The sequence below is a fragment of the Rhinolophus sinicus genome, chromosome 1 (assembly GCF_057876585.1).
Source record: "Rhinolophus sinicus isolate RSI-liver-muscle chromosome 1, RSI-T2T, whole genome shotgun sequence".
In the NCBI taxonomy this organism is placed as follows: domain Eukaryota; kingdom Metazoa; phylum Chordata; class Mammalia; order Chiroptera; family Rhinolophidae; genus Rhinolophus; species Rhinolophus sinicus.
This window is the reverse complement of record NC_142501.1, coordinates 211,770,298-211,787,743: the sequence shown is the minus strand read 5'-3', so window position 1 is coordinate 211,787,743 and position 17,446 is coordinate 211,770,298. Positions and strand designations below refer to the sequence as shown.

General features: G+C 42.2%; 1 protein-coding gene across 6 annotated transcripts in view; it reads right to left on the bottom strand.

Annotated features, from left to right (window-relative positions):
• KIAA0232 (KIAA0232 ortholog) overlaps positions 1–17,446 on the bottom strand; it is a 79,210-nt gene that overhangs the window by 34,880 nt on the left and 26,884 nt on the right. For all 6 annotated transcript variants that reach the window (XM_074320929.2, XM_074320943.2, XM_074320938.2 and 3 more), the window contains exon 2: positions 10,596–11,097. In XM_074320929.2, coding sequence (XP_074177030.1) covers positions 10,596–10,826 — 231 coding nt within the window. In that variant the 5' untranslated portion in view covers positions 10,827–11,097. The remainder of the gene's footprint in view (positions 1–10,595; positions 11,098–17,446) is intronic.

The window sequence follows — 17,446 nt, the reverse complement described above, 5'->3', positions numbered from 1 at the left end:
TTCCATATGAATTTGAGGACCAGCTTGCCAATTTCTGCAACAGAGGCAGCTGCAACTGTGATCGAGATTGTGCTGAATCTGTAGCTCATCAGTTGGGAGGGTACTGTTATCTTAATATGAAGTCTTCTGATCATGAACACGGGGCATTCTCCCATTTCTCAGGTCTTCTTTGATTTCTTTCAATGGCATTTTACATTTTTAGTATACAAATCTTGTACCTGTTTTGTGAAATTTATTCCTAAGTATTTAATTCTTTTTGATACGATTGTAAATAGACTTTTCTTAACTTCATTCCTTAGGATTTTCTATATATAAGACCATGTCATATGTCAACAGAGATATTTTCAGTTCTTCCTTTCCAATCAGGATGTCTATTTCTTTTTCTTACCTAACTGCCTGTCATTGCTGAGTTATAGTAAGATTTTAAGTATTTCATCTTTGAAAATGTCTTTTCACACAAGTAGATGCTGCCAAATGCTGACACTAATCCACAGGCATGGGTTTAACTGAACACATTAACGCTTAGACGGCATTTATACAATTCTGTTTGGTATCGGCCTTCAACACGTCGTCACACTGCAGACTGATCACTGCCCAGTGTACGTCAGGTGGGAGCGTCTCCACTGAGCAGGTAAACAGATTCCGAGATAGAGACGATTCCTTTGCACTGTGTGAGGTATGAAACGTGCTACTGGAAACGCAGTGGGCCTTGAACAACACGCGTGTGGGCCTTGAACAACTCGTGTGTGGGCCCTGAACAACACGTGTGTGGGCCCTGAACAACTCGCGTGTGGGCCCTGAACTACACGTGTGGGCCGTGAACAACACACGTGTGGGCCTTGAACAACACGTGTGTGGGCCTTGAACAACAAGCCCACTGCAAACGCATGTGGGAATGGAGATTTTGCTTCTTGTTTTAACTTCTGACAGAATAAAAGTGTGTAATGCAGCTTGACATTACTTGTGATTCAAACAGTGTTAGCTGTTAGAATGACTCGACTACATTATAAATTTTGCACGAGTGTCATTTTACCTTATAATTTTAGGTTGAATTCATTAAGAAACATCAAGTCGTAGCAAAAGCTACACAAAAAATAACAGACACACTTTTCTGCATTCTGCGTTCTACTGTTCCCATTCATTGTATCTGAGAGCTCCCTTAGCCTGTCTTTTTCTGCCTCCATGTGCTATGTGAGTGTATCATGATATTTATCCAACAGCACTGAACTAATAAAGTGTTTCTATTTTACTGTTTTCAGTCACCTGCACTGTACTAATGGAAAGTCCACTGGGACAGAAACATAAAATATTAGACACGTGCCAAGTATTTACTCACTAAACTAAGTAACATCAAGTACAATTTTTCAAAGTCATAATCTTAAAGACAGAACACAATTATCAAGCTCCAAAAGAAGATAAAGAAGTCCGCCTGAAAATCTATCAGGCACTTTCTCAGACGAGGTAACATAAGGCTACGGTCCTGATGGACTTTCCCTCGCTGTCTGTCTTCTATCGAAGAGGAAACTGGGAACTGGAGGAAGCACAAGAACACAGCCTTCTGAAACACAGCTGGTACAGTGACGTCTGCTGTGCACTGCTTAGCATCCTCCCCTGCCTCCCACACCTTCCCGTTAACAGCGTCCTAAAAGCCCAAAACCACGATGTGATTGAATGAGACTCATGCCACCCCCATCTTCGGGCCCTAACTGGCTGAATACAAATCAGCCACAAAGACTGGCTCAGAGAGAGGCATGTGACCCATCAGAAATGAGAAGGGGAAAAAAAAGGTTTTGCTGGGAATGTAGGCAACACATCTTCCAGACAGTGGGTGAGGAAAACATGCTGCGCTCACTGTCACTCACCCTCTCCCCAGGGCGCTGGCTGCAAAACCAGCTGACAGAGGGAGGCAGGCAGGGACCAGGGAGAGGCCCTTATGTCACTGAAGCTCTGACACGAACCCTGCTTCAGAACTTCTACTTGCCAGGCCTTTTCCCCAACTTCGGCCAAGTTAGGCCAAACTTCTGGCTGCCTGGGAAGGAAAGCTAGAGCTAGCATTTGAGGAAAGCCCGCAGTAATAAACCCATTTCTCATTGCTCCAGAGAACTGCCACTGCCTCGCAAGATGAGTGGCTCCAATCAAGCAAGCATAACTTCAGGTTAACTACGTGTACATCCACTTCTTTTCCTACTACGTCTTCTGCCGGCAGCGAGTTTCCTCTGCGCTCTCCCTGCCTGCAGCTGTCCGACCAGCTTACCCACCACCACGCCTGCCATTTTGCACTGCTGGCTAAACATAGCCATCGGTCCTTTTGTCTCCGGGACTGAAATATAAATCCCCTAGCACGACAGATCAGGTTCCTCAAAACCGGCTTCCTGCTGCCTTTCCCGGCTAAGCCACGCCCACGCCCTTACCACACTCCTCTGGCCTCACGGATTCCGGCCCCTTCCTGTTTCTGTGACCTTATGTGCACTCTCCCTTGCTTCTTCCTTCAAGACTATTCACTGTTACCTCCTCTGTCATTCCTACTGTCACCGTCCCCGGGCACCAGGCGCCACACTCTGCACAGCCAGAGCATTTTACAGATTCCTACCTGGCAGCTGTATCTTTGGGGGGCGGGGGGGGAGCACCTCCAGGCATCCCTGTGTCCTGGCCACAGTGTCGGCATGTCATGGGCAGTCACAAAAAATGGTGAGTGAAAAAGCAGAAATGGGCACTAAATGCAAAATTTACATTACAAACATTTTCTCTATTCCACGAACAGATTTCACAAAACCCCCCCACTTTATTACAGCATCTCAGGGAGGCCGTGGGCACGAATCTGTGTGCCCGTCATCAGCACTAACTCCTGCTCTGGATTTATTTTCGTCCCTTGTGTGTAGAATTTCATTAACGTCTGCTTAGTGAATGTCTGCTGACAAACAGCATACGCAGTAAGACACCTGCGGAGCTCAGGATGGGTCAGATTTTTGTAGCTGTTAAAGATTACACTAGTCTATAAAGGAAAACAACACTAATGCTAGCCTTTCCAAGCCGCGAAATGTTAAACTAGTGGGGATGTATACTGCAAGAGCACGTAACAAGTCGGCTGGAAGAACAAACGAGCTTTGCTGAACGCAGAGGTGCTCAGTCTCATCCAGCAACCGGAACGACTGGGATTATTCTTATTTAGCCTACGCGCAAATATATAGATGCTACAACAACCCAGCTATATTTCTAGAATGATGGACTCTGAGCTAAAAGATAAGGTTAGGGGATTTAAAAGAAACTGCAACAAAGCACTGTGGTAACGACACAGACAGACATATAGATCAATGGAACACAAGAGAGGGCCCGGAAACAAGCCCTCACATGTACAGTCAAATGATTTTCAACAAGGGTCCAAGACCATTCAATGGGGCAAAGACAGTCATTTCAACAAATGGTGCTGGGACAACTGGGTATCCATATGCAAAAGAATGAAGCTAGATCCCTACTTTGCACCTTTCACAAAAATTAACCCAAAATGGATGAGATTTATGTGTAAGACCTAAAACTACACAACTCTTGGAAGAAACATAGGGCATAATTTGGTAAGGATTTCTTGGATATGACACCAAAGGCACAGGCAACAAAAGGAAAAATAGTCAAATTGGGCTTCCTGAAAATGTTTAAATGGTGTGCATTAAAAGACACTACAAACAGTGAAAAGGCAACCCACAGAATGGGAGGAAATATGTGCAAAAGACACATCTGATAAAGGACTGCTATCTAAAATAGACAAAGAACTCTTAAAATTCAATAATAAGAAAACAGATAACCCAGGGGAAAAAATGGGACAAAGACCTCAACCGACACTTGACCAAAGAAGACACACAGATGACAAATAAGCACATGAAAGAGGCCCCACAGCATCGTCATCAGGGAAATGCAAAGTGAAACAATGATGAGATACTGCCACACACCTGTGAGGATGGCCAGACTCCAGGACACCGGCCCCACCACACGCTGGCGAGGACGTGGAGCGCCAGGCACCCTCCTCACGCTGGTGGGAGTGCAGACGGCACAGCCGCTCTGGAAGGCACTTCGCTGGCTTCTTACAAAATGCAACACACTCTTCTCATTCCATCCAGCAATCCTACGGTCTTTGTCTCTCTCTGACTTACTTCACTCAGCATAATACACTCTAGGTCCATCCATGTTGTCGCAAATGGTAAGATTTCCTTTTTATGGCTGAGTAATACTCCATTGTACATACACACCACAATATCTTTATCCAATTGTTGCTTCTATATCTTGGCTATTGTGAATGGCGCTGCAGTGAACATAGGGGTACATACATCTTTTTGAATTAGTGTTTTTGATTTCTTCAGCTAAATACCTAGAAGTGGAATTGCTGGGTCATACGGTAGTTCTATTTTTATTTAAGGAACATCCATACCATTTTCCATAGTGGCTGCACCAATTGCAATCCCACCAACAGTGCACAAGGGTTCCCTTTTCTCCACATCCTTACCAGCACTTCTTGTTTATTGATTTATTGATGACGTCATTCTGACAGGTGTGAGGTGGTATCTCACTGTGGTTTTAATTTGCATTCCTCTGATGGTTAGTGATGCTGAGCATCTTTGGTTTTGTCTACTGGCCATTTGTATGTCCTCTTTAGAGAAATGTATAGTCAGGTCCTCTGCCCATTTTTTAATTGGGTTGTTTGTTTTTTTAATTTTGAGTTGTATGAGCTCTTTATAACTCTTGGATATTAACCCCTTATCAGATGTATCACTGGTAAATATCTTCTCCCATTCAGTAGTTGTCTTCTCAATTTGTTGATGGTTTCCTTTGCTGGGCAAAATCTTTTTAGTATGATGTAGTCCCATTTGTTTATTTTTTCTTTTGTTTCCCTTGCTCTAAAAGTTAAACTCTTTAAAAAATATAATAAAGTGACTGGCAACCCACCAACTCTCCTGCCCGAAGGAACAGAAAAGCCAGATAAAATACAAACCAAACCAAACATACAAAACCTGCACTACGGCCTGAGGGGCCTGCTGAGGGGCCCAGACAGTGAGAAGACGGGGGAGCTGCCCGCACAGCGCACAGCGGCACTGACATCTGAGGCTGCTTTCTCCCTCAGGAGAAAAACGTACCCATTCTAGGCCCAGGACAAGGGGCTGAGGAAAAGATGGCCCTTTAAGAGACAGAAACCAGTGGAGCGGGGGCACTCTCTATGAGCTGCAGAGAAAACACTAGAGACGAGGGGACCAGGATCCCAGCAAAAGGAAGGGGGGGAAAAGCCCCCACTCTGCTGGATCCCCCTCCCCCAACATGCGAGGAATTTTGAAGCTGTGGGGCATGAGGGCGGCTTCTGTGTAGATTACGGTGACGTTCTAGCCACTTATCTGGGTATAATTACACAGACATGTTCTTTGTGAAAATCCACCCATTTATAGCCTTTTCTGTATGCATTTTATACCTCAATAAAAAGTTAAAAGGGAAAAAAGCCCTCGTTTATACTTGTACAGAATCCATGGTTGCTCTGTATCTGCAACAGTAAATGAAATTCTGGGAGTCCTAAAAAAATCTAACATTGTAACACCTAAAGAAATCCCAGACTGAGGGACTTTCATCAAACAGCAATGTCTGTCGGGGGTGGTCTGCAAAGATAAAACTAGCAGCAGAAAAGGAACAAACTCATGAAGAGAGCTGGTAACATTAACAAATGGTGTATTTGTTTGAAGGCCAAATCTTAGAATGTAATACAATCAGGGAACAGTTCTAAAATTCAAAAAGAAACATGAAAAGAAAGCGCTACTTTGTACATAGGCACTCCCAGAGGACTCTCTCCGATGGTTTAGCACGCTCCCTAATCGCTCCCTAATCATTCCCTAATCGTTCCCGATTTCATTTGGGGGACCAGCCTCTCCAATTCCTAGTCCCTGTGGTTTCGGGCGCTTGTGTGCCCCTCAAGTGAGTAGTCAGTTCAGGGACCCATCACGCACAAACGAGGGTGGGCTCTGGCCTGCAGCAGGGAGGGGCGGGTGAGGGCAGCCTGAGTGAGGGCAGCAGAGAAGACAAACTGCAGGACGGGCACCGCTTCTGTTGCAGGCTGTGGATCGAGCTGCCACTGAAGGCGTCCCTACCCCCTGGAGACTTCAAGTTTTTTCACACCAATAAATGCCCCAAAATGTACTAGCTGTGGGACCCTGGGCAAGTGACTTAGCTGCCGTCTCTAAGCATCTCCACTATGAAATGGGGACTACAGGGTCACTCCTGGGCGAGGAAAGTGAATGCTGGGACCCGGGCTGGCGCCCAGTGCCTGATATACACACGCTCGTTTATACTCTGACTTCTGTTTCAGCACACCGAGCGGGGGTCCTGCCATAAGCACAGGCTCCTGATAAATATTCAAGACGATGAGGACATTAAAATATGGAGACATTAAGAAACGATTTAATAAACTCTCGGATGGTGGTTTTAATTGGTTGTAAAGGAAAAATAAGAACGTTTGGGGTTGTAAGAATGACACAGGGAAAGGAAGCCTCATCTTTCCCAAATAGTTCTTCCTACTCAGGGAGGATTTGGGGACCTTGCTCTTGGCCATCAGCCTAGCACAGCCTGAGACGGGGCAGGTCAGCTCTCACCTTTAATTACAGTTTTACTATAGCTTCCCTTTTAGCCATTTTTAAGTGAGACTACAGAATATTTCTGAAACACAAATCTGTTTTAAGTTATAGGCTGCAGGCTCGCTGTTCCAAGGCTCCCAGCCACCACACTGCTGCGTCTTTCACTGTGACATAGGGACTCTACTCCTAATTCAACTGTGAACTGAGAAGACAAATTATTCCCCACCTCTAAAAACCACAACTGCATTTAAAAACAGTAAACCAGTTTCTAAAACTTGCCTTTATACAGAGTGTTTTTATGTTATTCATTCAACAATTATTTGTCATATATAAAAACAAACAAAAACACAAAACAAAACTCTCTGATATAAAAAAAGGGGCACATGATTTGGGTCTGACAGACATGAGTTTACATCCTGACTCATCACTAACTGTGTGGCCTCAGACAGATCACCTAACCTCTCTGAATGTACATTTCCATGTGAGTAAAAGCAGAGAAAGTAATACTTACCTTCAAGGTGTGGTGTGTGAGGACCGAATATGGCAACCTCTACATGAGACGTGGCCAGCGCTGCACTGGGCACGCCGCAGGATTCCCTGATTTTAAAAAGAGAAAGGCACTATGGAGAACACCAACAACTAAACGGAGGAGGGATAACCGTGTCAGAAAAACCACCATTCTGCAGCCATCAAATAACTGATTCGCGTGGAATTATCCGTGGACGGTAAAACTGTCAAAGTCTCTTCACACGGGTCACTTGATAATTACACCGTGCTCGGCTTTACGGTGGAGCCTGGCGGACACCACCTGAACCAAAGGCAGCACCGCTAAGAAGCAAACAGACTGACGTCATGTGATGCATGGAAGGGAAGGAAACCCATCGCTTATGGAACGTTACCACCACAGAAGCATAAGCTGACCAAACAGGAGGAAACATCAGACAAACCCAAAGGGGGATCTTCCACAAAACTGGCCTGTGCTCTTCAAAAGTGTCAATGTCAGAGACAAAGGAAGAATGAGGAACTATTCAGATGAAAGGAGACTGAAGAGATGTGACCACTGGGGTCCGTGTATGATCTCAAACTGAATCCTGGACGAGGGAAAACTTTGCAGCGAAGGACACTATTGGGACAACTGATAAAAACTGAACATTCGTGGTGGATAATGACGTGTCAATGTTAGTTTTCCTGAATTTTATAACTGCATTATGGCTAAAAGTCCGGTTTAAGAAAAATATGTTGATTTATTCAGGATAAGTGAGCATCAAAAGGAGCAAAAGCGAGAACATGTTAGCAACTGGTGACCGAGTGAACATGACAGCTCTTTGTATTATTCTTGCTATTCTTCTGATGTTTGAAATTATTTCACGAGAAGTTTACATTTTTTTAAAAGATGAATCTATAATTTCCGCCCTTCAGAATCTTATCACCTACTAAGAAAGATAATACATTCTAGTAACTATTAACGAAGAGCTGCACAGTAGAAATACGATCAAGTGTGGAAGAGGATGAAATGTTTTCACTGGGAATTATCTCTATTATCATAGAGAAAGGTGACCTGGGCCTTGAAGGACGGCTCAGAAAATATGAATAATTTATATTTACATTCTAAAATGATATACAGTGGCCTCCCGATTATCTGAGAGTACATTTCCCAGAGTATGGCAATCCTGACCACAAGAAAGAAGGAAAAAAGAAAAAAAGAATTCATGGAAATAAAACGAGTGTGACACAACTATAATATCTACACGTCAGAAGGCAGTTTTCTCTAGACTCAGAGTGAGCAGCTGAAGCCACAACTGTACTTCCAGCCCTGCTCAATCAGTGGTTTACCTACAACTTTAGTTATTCAGCCTCAGCCAGGACCGGCGTCTGATCGGCCTTCCTTCCTAATCGTCCTGGGCAGCTGAGCCCCAAGTGACGCACAAAATCTGTTTCTCAGCACACAAGAACTCTTTGTGAGTTTGTTTTAACTCAGATTGAGAAAAACAATGAATTAAACATGGCAGACAAGGCTAGTAGTTGAAGCAATGGCCTTGAAGCTGGCCATTTTCAAGTCTAGGTTCAACTAATTCAAGGACTGAGGGTGGAGACAAGATGTGATGAAACGGACACCTACGAGTGGAGCCACTTGGCCTCCCAGAGGGCGAGGCCACCCTGTGTCTGACCTAGACAGCAGGAAGGGGGCGCGCGTGGCTGGTAGCCGGAGTCTGCGTCCCAGAAGGTAAGCGAAGGCCCTTCCATTCTCCTTCCTCCCATTACAGGAGAACTTCCCTCTGCACTGAGCCCTAACTCTCCTTTGGGGGATACAGTGTGCACATCCTCCCCCTTCAGTCACGGACAAGTAACGCAGGGACTAAGGGACCCTTAGGGTCACCTCTTATTAAAACAAGTATCGTTTCCACTTGACCTTACCCCTCAGCATGGGACTTGGCACTGTTACCGGAGCTGAGGGGAAGCATTTCTTAGGGGCCTTTTATTTCCCTGTGGGTTCTCCTTGTAACTGCAGACACGTTCTGTTTTCACTCACCTTAATCTGTCCTATTCCTAAAGATCAACCAGAACTTTGGAGGGAGATCAAACACTGCTGGGTACTGACAGCCGCCTTGACCCGACTACCACGCCCCTACTAATAAAGAAACCGGAGGGATTCACAAACACATCTCATCAGAGCCTGTCCTCGATTAGTCTTAACAGGAGGCCCACGTTTAATGGCCTTTTCGATGTCCTATAGCACCTCGCACATAAATACTTCGTGATAACAAATGTATGGGTATTGATTAAATATTCTAGGCCGATATTGTTAATATACAATTGTAAGAATACATGATTTTTGAGTTAAAAGAAATAGCGTCCTCGTTTCTGGAAACAAAAATTCTTCCATCTTTACAGAGTGAGCATTTTACTCGCCCCTAAAGTAGAATATTTTACGTCAACTGGAAAATAATAGAGCCTCAGTAAGGAAATTATACAAACTACTGAGCAAAGTACAGCATTTCTGATCATGAGGTCCGAAGTCAATCCCCTGAAAACTTGATTTGTCCTAATTCTCACCAGCCAAGGCAGCAGGCAGCCGGGAAGAAGGAAGAACGCAGCTGTGTCCAGCTAGGAGGAGGCGACAGCCCAGCAGTGAGAAGATACACTCTAGACAACTGCCACATGACAAATATTAAGCATACTGGCGAAGCCCTCTGTGTCCACAGGACTTTGAGACTGTTCTGTGGTTTGTGAAGCCAAAGCCAGCTGCTTTTGTCACTGAAACTTTGTTCCTGCTTTGTAGTGTTAGTAACAATGGTTTAAAACAACCAAAACTGTCCACAAAACACTCCGTTTTATGGGCAGTTTGTACACAATCACCCAGAATCCCTTCATTCGCTGGTGGTGATGCTGCTTCCCTTCAGCAGGCCTCGCTTTCTAGCTCCTCTTGGAGAGTGAGATGGAAGCTTTTTCCCCCAAGAACCTGGATTTGGTTGTTTTTCTCACTTTAAACCCAGCACTTAAGTCAAATATAATGTGTAATGGCCAACTTAGCAGGTGCTGTATGAATTATGGCCAAGTTACGTGCTTTACCGAACTTTGAAGTCTGCTGATTTGTAACACACACTTTCCACATCATTCTTGCAGATGACACAGCAAACTCCGGAGTGTTAAGAAGTGTAACTGACACAGTGATTACGGTCTAACCGTGGGGTACAAGGCTCCTAAACAGCAGGAGCCAACGCTAAGACCAGTGCTCCTCAAAGGCAGAAGGTCATCAGACTGTCGCCAGCCCGTGACAAGCCCCAGGTCTGCACCAGAATGTCTAAGGACAGAGAAAACAGCTGAGCTAAACAGGGTGCTTTGTGACACGGCTCATTACCAGTCCCTGGTAGGTGAGGAGTCTGTGGACCACGGCAGCCTGCAAGCCGGGTCAGACAGCGTACGGAAGCACTCTGAAGAGAAACACTAACACGCGGACGCAATCACGTCTTTTCACAGAACATTTACGGACGTAAATACCTGTTCCTGCAGGTCGTAGTCATAGCTGTCATGCAGCAGAAGACTGAGGACGTAACGAGTATAAATCATGGCATCGATGCCACATTTCTCTAGCTCTTGTCCCAGCCAGGTCTGCACTGGACCCAAAGCATGAAGCAGAGACATCTCAGAAACAGATCCAGGGCCTGGGTAAGAGCTGGAGCAGCTTTCTGATGGTAAACCACCCACGACAACTGTCCCGACAGGGCGCATGAATTTAGGTTGCTGACATCCTCAGACCGCGAAGCATTTTCTGTAGTCGGTGTTCTGCGGTATCTGGAGGGGATTTTCACTCCAGTAAAAAGGAGAGAAGCTTGACATCTAGGAGAAGCATTGAGCTTTGCTGGCAGTCATCCGTCTAGAACAGGTTTCCCTCTGTAGGCATGACCAATGAATGAATCAGCATCGTGACAGCAACATACAAGTAGGTGCGAGTTTCTACTTTAATTTCACATTGAGGCCAAATGTAACTCTCCGGCAGAACCTACAGAAATGAGAGGGAAAAAGGTATGCATTATATAGAGATATAAATTAAGTTACTGATTTTTGGGGAAAAATAAATCCAAATGAACTGCTCCTCTTTATTAAAATACCTTTGATATTTTAGAATACTGATTTTTTTTTTTTTTGCTGTAATTTTTCACATTTTAAGCTAAGTGACATTTTAAACTTTTAAAGCTTAATATCATTTAAAAGAAAGGAAAATCCAGAAATTTATAACTTTGTGCTTGTGCTCCACTATATTATGTTTATTTTGCTATCTCAACAGATTGGACTAGTAAAATTCTGTTTATCTGTAATGCTGAAATCACTAGTCATTTTTAAGTATAACAGAAATAAGCAACTGAATAGTAATTTCATTGAAACACTGGTAAAAAAATTAGTCCTTTAAATTTAGGTTTTACCATAAGTAATCAATTACTTTGTATGCCTGAAATCTTTGGACTTGCTCAAAACTTACTTCATAAAAAATAAAGTGAAACATGGATTTGCCTTAGAGCCACGCCAGGCTGCTCTGTTATCTTATTGTAACTTTTCTTCTTATATATCTAGGTTGATTTTTTGATTACTTGTGATAGATACCACTCTTTTAATTTAATAGCTTCCCCCCTAAATTAACATATTTTCAAAATGTCGATCTAATCTAACAACGGCCTTACTAAATCGTAATATCTTTATGCTAGAGCTCTGATTAATCTATGCCACTAGAAAATGAAAACTACCTTAGTGATACGTAAATCTCATTGGCTTAGCTTTTACATAAATTTTAGCAAACAATAAGAGGGCTACCAAAAATTATTGTTAAAGAAGTATTAATACTTATTGTTAGTCAAAGCATCAAGTCAGAAAGACAGACACTCTTTCCAAAGGTTTAAGACTCAGTTTCTTGCATTTCATCTGTAAGTACAAAGTAAATTTTACGTCCATTAAATATAAAGAAAAATTGTCTAAATCCAACACAGGATTAAGTTACTAGATTAATGTGTCACTAAGGCACATCCTGCTACTTTCTAAAAATCCTCTCTGCCACTATCTTTTCTGAGTTGTGAAAACTAGACAAATTAAAGCAAAGATTTTCTGTAACTTTCGCCTGCTGAAATTTTCCAGCTGACTCTCAAAATTTAAAAATTTCCCATGAATTCTCTAGTATGTTTGGATCTCAGGCTGCCAAATCAATTGAACAATGCATTCAATTCTGGGGACGTCACTTGAAGCAAGGTGACAAGCCGGTACTCATTCAATGAAATTGCCCGTGATGGTGAGGGGACCTGAAGCAGGGGCTGAAGGAGCTGGGTGACAGACGCTAAGGCCGCTGCAGTTCACAGGGAGAGAACCGGAGAAAGAACAGGGCACAGAGGAACACATGGGACCTGCAAAGGGCCCCGCCCAGCACTCAGCAGAGCAGTAACCAGAGAACCCGAGTGAGGAGCGCCCCGAGACTCAAGAAAGGCTCATCACAAAGGACACGGGAACAGGCCCTGGTGCCCAACACGGCTGGGGATGGTGCCTGCTTCCCACCAGCCAGAAGGGGCGCAGGGTAGAGTCCTCAGAAGGGTCCTGCCTCAGTAGCAGGGAATAATTAGCCCTAGACTAAACACTGCTCTGGTCCGGCCGAACAAATCTTAAAAGCAAGATCCAAAAGAACCAAACTGTTTCCAACTAATTTCACCATGGTCCCAGAATAAAGCTCAAGAAATGTATGGGAACACAAAAACATCTGGCATCCAAGGTAAAATTTACAATGTCTGGTATCTAATCAAAAATGAGCAGGCATGCAAAGAAGCAGAAACAAAGAAAGTAGAAATGAAGAGAAAAATAACTAATTAAAACCAACCCAGAATTGCACAAAAATTAAAATTAACAGAAAAGGACTTTAAAATAGTTATGATTAAATGCCATATATTTGAAAAGTAGATAATGGAAGATACAAAGTCAAGGTCAAACATCTAGAAATGAAAACTACACAGGGTGGGGATTAATGGGAGACCAGACATTTCGGAAGAAAAGATTACTGACTCTTAAACGGCAAAAGAAACTACACAACATTAAGTACACGGAGAAAAGAACTTTAAAAAATTAACAGAGCTTCAGTGAGCTGTGTGACAATTTTAAGGCATCTAACATATATTTAACTGGAGGAGAGAGAGAAGGGGACAAAGAAAATTTGAAAAAATCAAGGCCATAATTTTTCTAGAACTGATGAAAACTAAAATACGCATATCCAATAAGTTAACTGAACTATAGGCCTAAGAAATATGAAGGAAATAACATCTAGGCAGACCATAACAAAACTGTTCAAACCACTGATAAAGAGAAAAATCTTAAAGCTGCCTGGGGGCGGGGAAGGGGGGCGGGGAAGGGGAACAGAACAAAGATAGGATGACACCAGATTGCTTGTTGGAAACAATGCAAGTAAGAAGATAATGGGGCAAAAACTTTAAAATACTGAAAAAAACACACCTGTCAACTTAGAATTCTATACTCATCAAAAATAAGTTTCAAAATGAAAGTGAAACAAAGATTTTTTTCAGACATGCAAAAGCTGAAATAATTCATTACCAGCAAACCTGCCCTGCAAGAAATGTTACAGGAAGTCCAGGCATAAGGAAAATGATACCAGAACAAAATGTGGACCCACACAAAGGAACAAAGAGCACTGGGAAATGGTGACTACATTTTTCTTATTATTTAAGTATCTTTAGAAAAATAACTGAGGGCCGGCCTGGTGGCTCAGGCGGTTAGAGCTCCATGCTCCTAACTCCGAAGGCTGCCGGTTCGATTCCTACATGGGCCAGTGGGCTCTCAACCACAAGGTTGCCAGTTCAATTCCTCGACTCCCGAAAGGGATGGTGGGCAGCGCCCCCTGCAACTAAGATTGAAGATGGCACCTTGAGCTGAGCTTCCGCTGAGCTCCCGGATGGCTCAGTTGGTTGGAGCACATCCTGTCAACCACAAGGTTGCCGGTTCGACTCCCACAAGGGATGGTGGGCTGTGCCCCCTGCAACTAGCAATGGCAACTGGACCTGGAGCTGAGCTGCGCCCTCCACAACTAAGACTGAAAGAACAACTTGAAGCTGAACAGAACCCTCCACAACTAAGATTGAAAGGACAACAACTTGACTTGGAAAAAAGTCCTGGAAGTACACACTGTTCCCCAATAAAGTCCTGTTCTCCTTCCACCCCCCCCAAAAAAAAGAGTGTCAGAAACTCATTTTAAAAATAAATAAATAAATAAGTAAGTAACTGAATGTTGAAACAAAAATAACAAGAATGTATTGTGAGGTTGGGAACATATGTATACATACAAGTAAAATGTACAACAATAGCACAAAGGCCAGGAGTGGAGAAATGAAAAACTATTAAAGGGTCTTAAAAATTACATGAAATGGTATAATATCACTTGGAGAGAAACTGTTAAAAGATAGCTGTTAATAATCATAATAAATTTAAATGGTCTAAACAACCAATTATAAGACAGACAGATGGTCAGATTGGATTTTAAAACAGCAAGACCCAATTATATGCTAGCTATAAAAATATCCACATTAACCGTAGGTTAAAAGTAAAAGGATAGAAAAAGATATACCAGCCAACACTACTGAAAAGAAAATTGGAATATCTACATTAATATCTGACACGGAAGGTTTCAGATATTAAATTATAAATAACAGAAAGATGCCTAGAAAAATCCCCCAAATATCTAAGAACTAAAGAACATACTTCTACATAACCAACAGGGCAAAGAAGAACTCAGAGGAGAAATTAAAAAGTATTTTAAACTGAATGAAAATGAAGACACACAACATATCAATATTTTTAGGATGCCACTAAAGCAGAACTTAGAGGAAAATTTATAGCACTAAGAGCCCATATTAGAAAAGGTCTCAAATCAAAGACCTCAGCTTTCACCTTAAAAAATTAGAAAAAGAGCAAATGAAACCTAAACTAAGCAGAAAAGGGAAATAAAATATCAGAGCAGAAATCAATGAAATAGAAAATGGAAAAATAATGAAACCAAAGCTGGTTCTTTCAGACGACAAACTTTGCAAACCTCTAGCCTCACTATTCAAGAAAAAGAGAAGGCATAAATTACCAATATTTTAATGACCGATATGAGATCACTATAGATTCCATAGGTATAAAAAAAGGATAAGGGGGTATTAGAAAAACTACACCAATAAGTTAAACAACTTAGATAAAATGGACAAATTCCTTGAAAACACAAATTACCAAAGTTCACGTAAGAAGAAACAGAATGAATAGCACTGTATCTATAAAAGTAACTGAATTTATTGGTTAAAACTTTCCCACAAAGAAATCTCCAGGCCCAAATGGCTTCAAAGTTGAATTCTACCAAGTATTAAAGGAAAACATAATGCCAATTCTATACAAACTCTTCCAAAAAATTAAAGAGGAGAGAATACTTCCCAAATCGTGTTAGGAAGCTAACATTATTCTGACACCAAAACCAAACACATATCACAAGAAAACTACAGACCAATACGCCTCATGAACACAGATACAAAAATTCTAAACAAAATTGAGGGAAATTGAGCCCAAGACTATGCACGAGACCCAGAAGGCACAGGGATATCAGAATGTTGTAAACGAAATCTACATAATTACCTTTGCATGGAACCTATAAAACACTAGTTTCACTGTGAGCAACTCAATATAAGGCTTTTTTTTTATTACTTAGGTGCAAAAAGACCTGAAAAATTCACACCACAACACACTTGGTTCACTGTAAAGATTAATACAGAAATACTGCTTTAGTTTTTTATTATGATTACTTTAACACACAGTATCAACCTAACCATAGGATTCTCTCTGATGTCGTTATGACATTTCCCGTTCTCTGGCCAAGTGAAAGGATTCAAGAAGGAGGTGAGAAAAACAATGTTCATACAACTGCAACATAAAGCAAACCACACTGAACTTCCACGATCTCATAAAAAAGCTGGTTAAAACTTGTCGCTTGCATTAGTATCCCTAACAAAACTCTTCCTGTAACTTGTTCAATAGCTGATTCCATGTATTTTTAAATAACTGGCCATATCCCTAGAGTCACTAGCAGTTGTAATTTGTTTTTACTGTCTGTATAGTACAGACTGCAGAGGACCAAGGAAAAGAGTAAAAGGCTGGTAAAGCTGGTAGTTTCACAAGACTTTTGCAGTCAGCTGTCCAGAGCCTTTAAGTGGACACTGGTAACAGGGCCTGAGACAGAGGCACCGCAAGAGAGCTTCTTCCTGTACCACAATGACTTGGAACTAAAGAATGTCCATCTTCCTTACTTTGGTCCTCAAACCGTTGGCAGATGACCCAGGTACAGAAAACTGGGTCATAACTAAGCTTCCTCTTTGGTAGAGGGGCAAACATTTGACCAAAGCAGAGACTCTATTTCTAGTTCTCAACTGAAAGGAGGAGATTCCTAGGTATACTGGCTCATGATCATCTGTTTAATTAAAACTTAATTCAGGTTTAATAAGTAATGGAGGGATCTGACAAGCACAGGCAAACCCCCATTTAACATCCACCTGACAAGTTCAAGAACATTGCTGGTAAACACCCAAATTTCAAACTCTGTCTATTTCTCTTTATATTCATTCTGTATGTGAAATGTAGTCCATATGAAGTTAAATTTCATTTCAGTTTAGTTAAATTCTCTAAAAGAGTTTTAAAGTAAAAGCACCACTGTATACACCACTGTATATATTCGAAGGTTGTTTTGTTTTGTTTCTCTTTTTCAACATTCCCTTCTCCAGAGGTTTACTCTGAGAAAAAAGGACATTTAAGTCATCTTGAGTATCTTTCTCCCATGCAAAATTAACCCAAGTCATCCTAAAGACTGGGCTGCATAAATGATAATTTAAAAGCCCCACAATAAATACGCTTATTTTAGAATTTCTTTGAATTTTTCACTTTAAATGTTAAATGGTTTCTATTAGGGATGCAATATACATATACATACAATGAAATGCCCATGGAAGGTGATGCTACTGGAGTCTTCTTTAATTCACGAAGAGGGACAGAAGAAAGTGCACGAGTCTAGCCCTGCTAACACCCAGGCTTTGTAATGAGTTCCACCCCCGCTAACGCGGCGTTTTGTGCCCGGAACTGGAACTCGGAGTAACACACACTTGCTCTCCCGCCTCTCACCCGTCCCCTTGTTGCCCAGCCAGGACAAAGTGCATCTATGTATCCTGTGGCCTCTGCAGTTCAGTGTCACAAATGGCAGCTGTTATTACAAACTACCCCCCAAATTGTTCCTATTTTGCCTCATCTTGCAGGTTCCCACGCTAATATGATTATGTGAATAGCAATTATGTAAA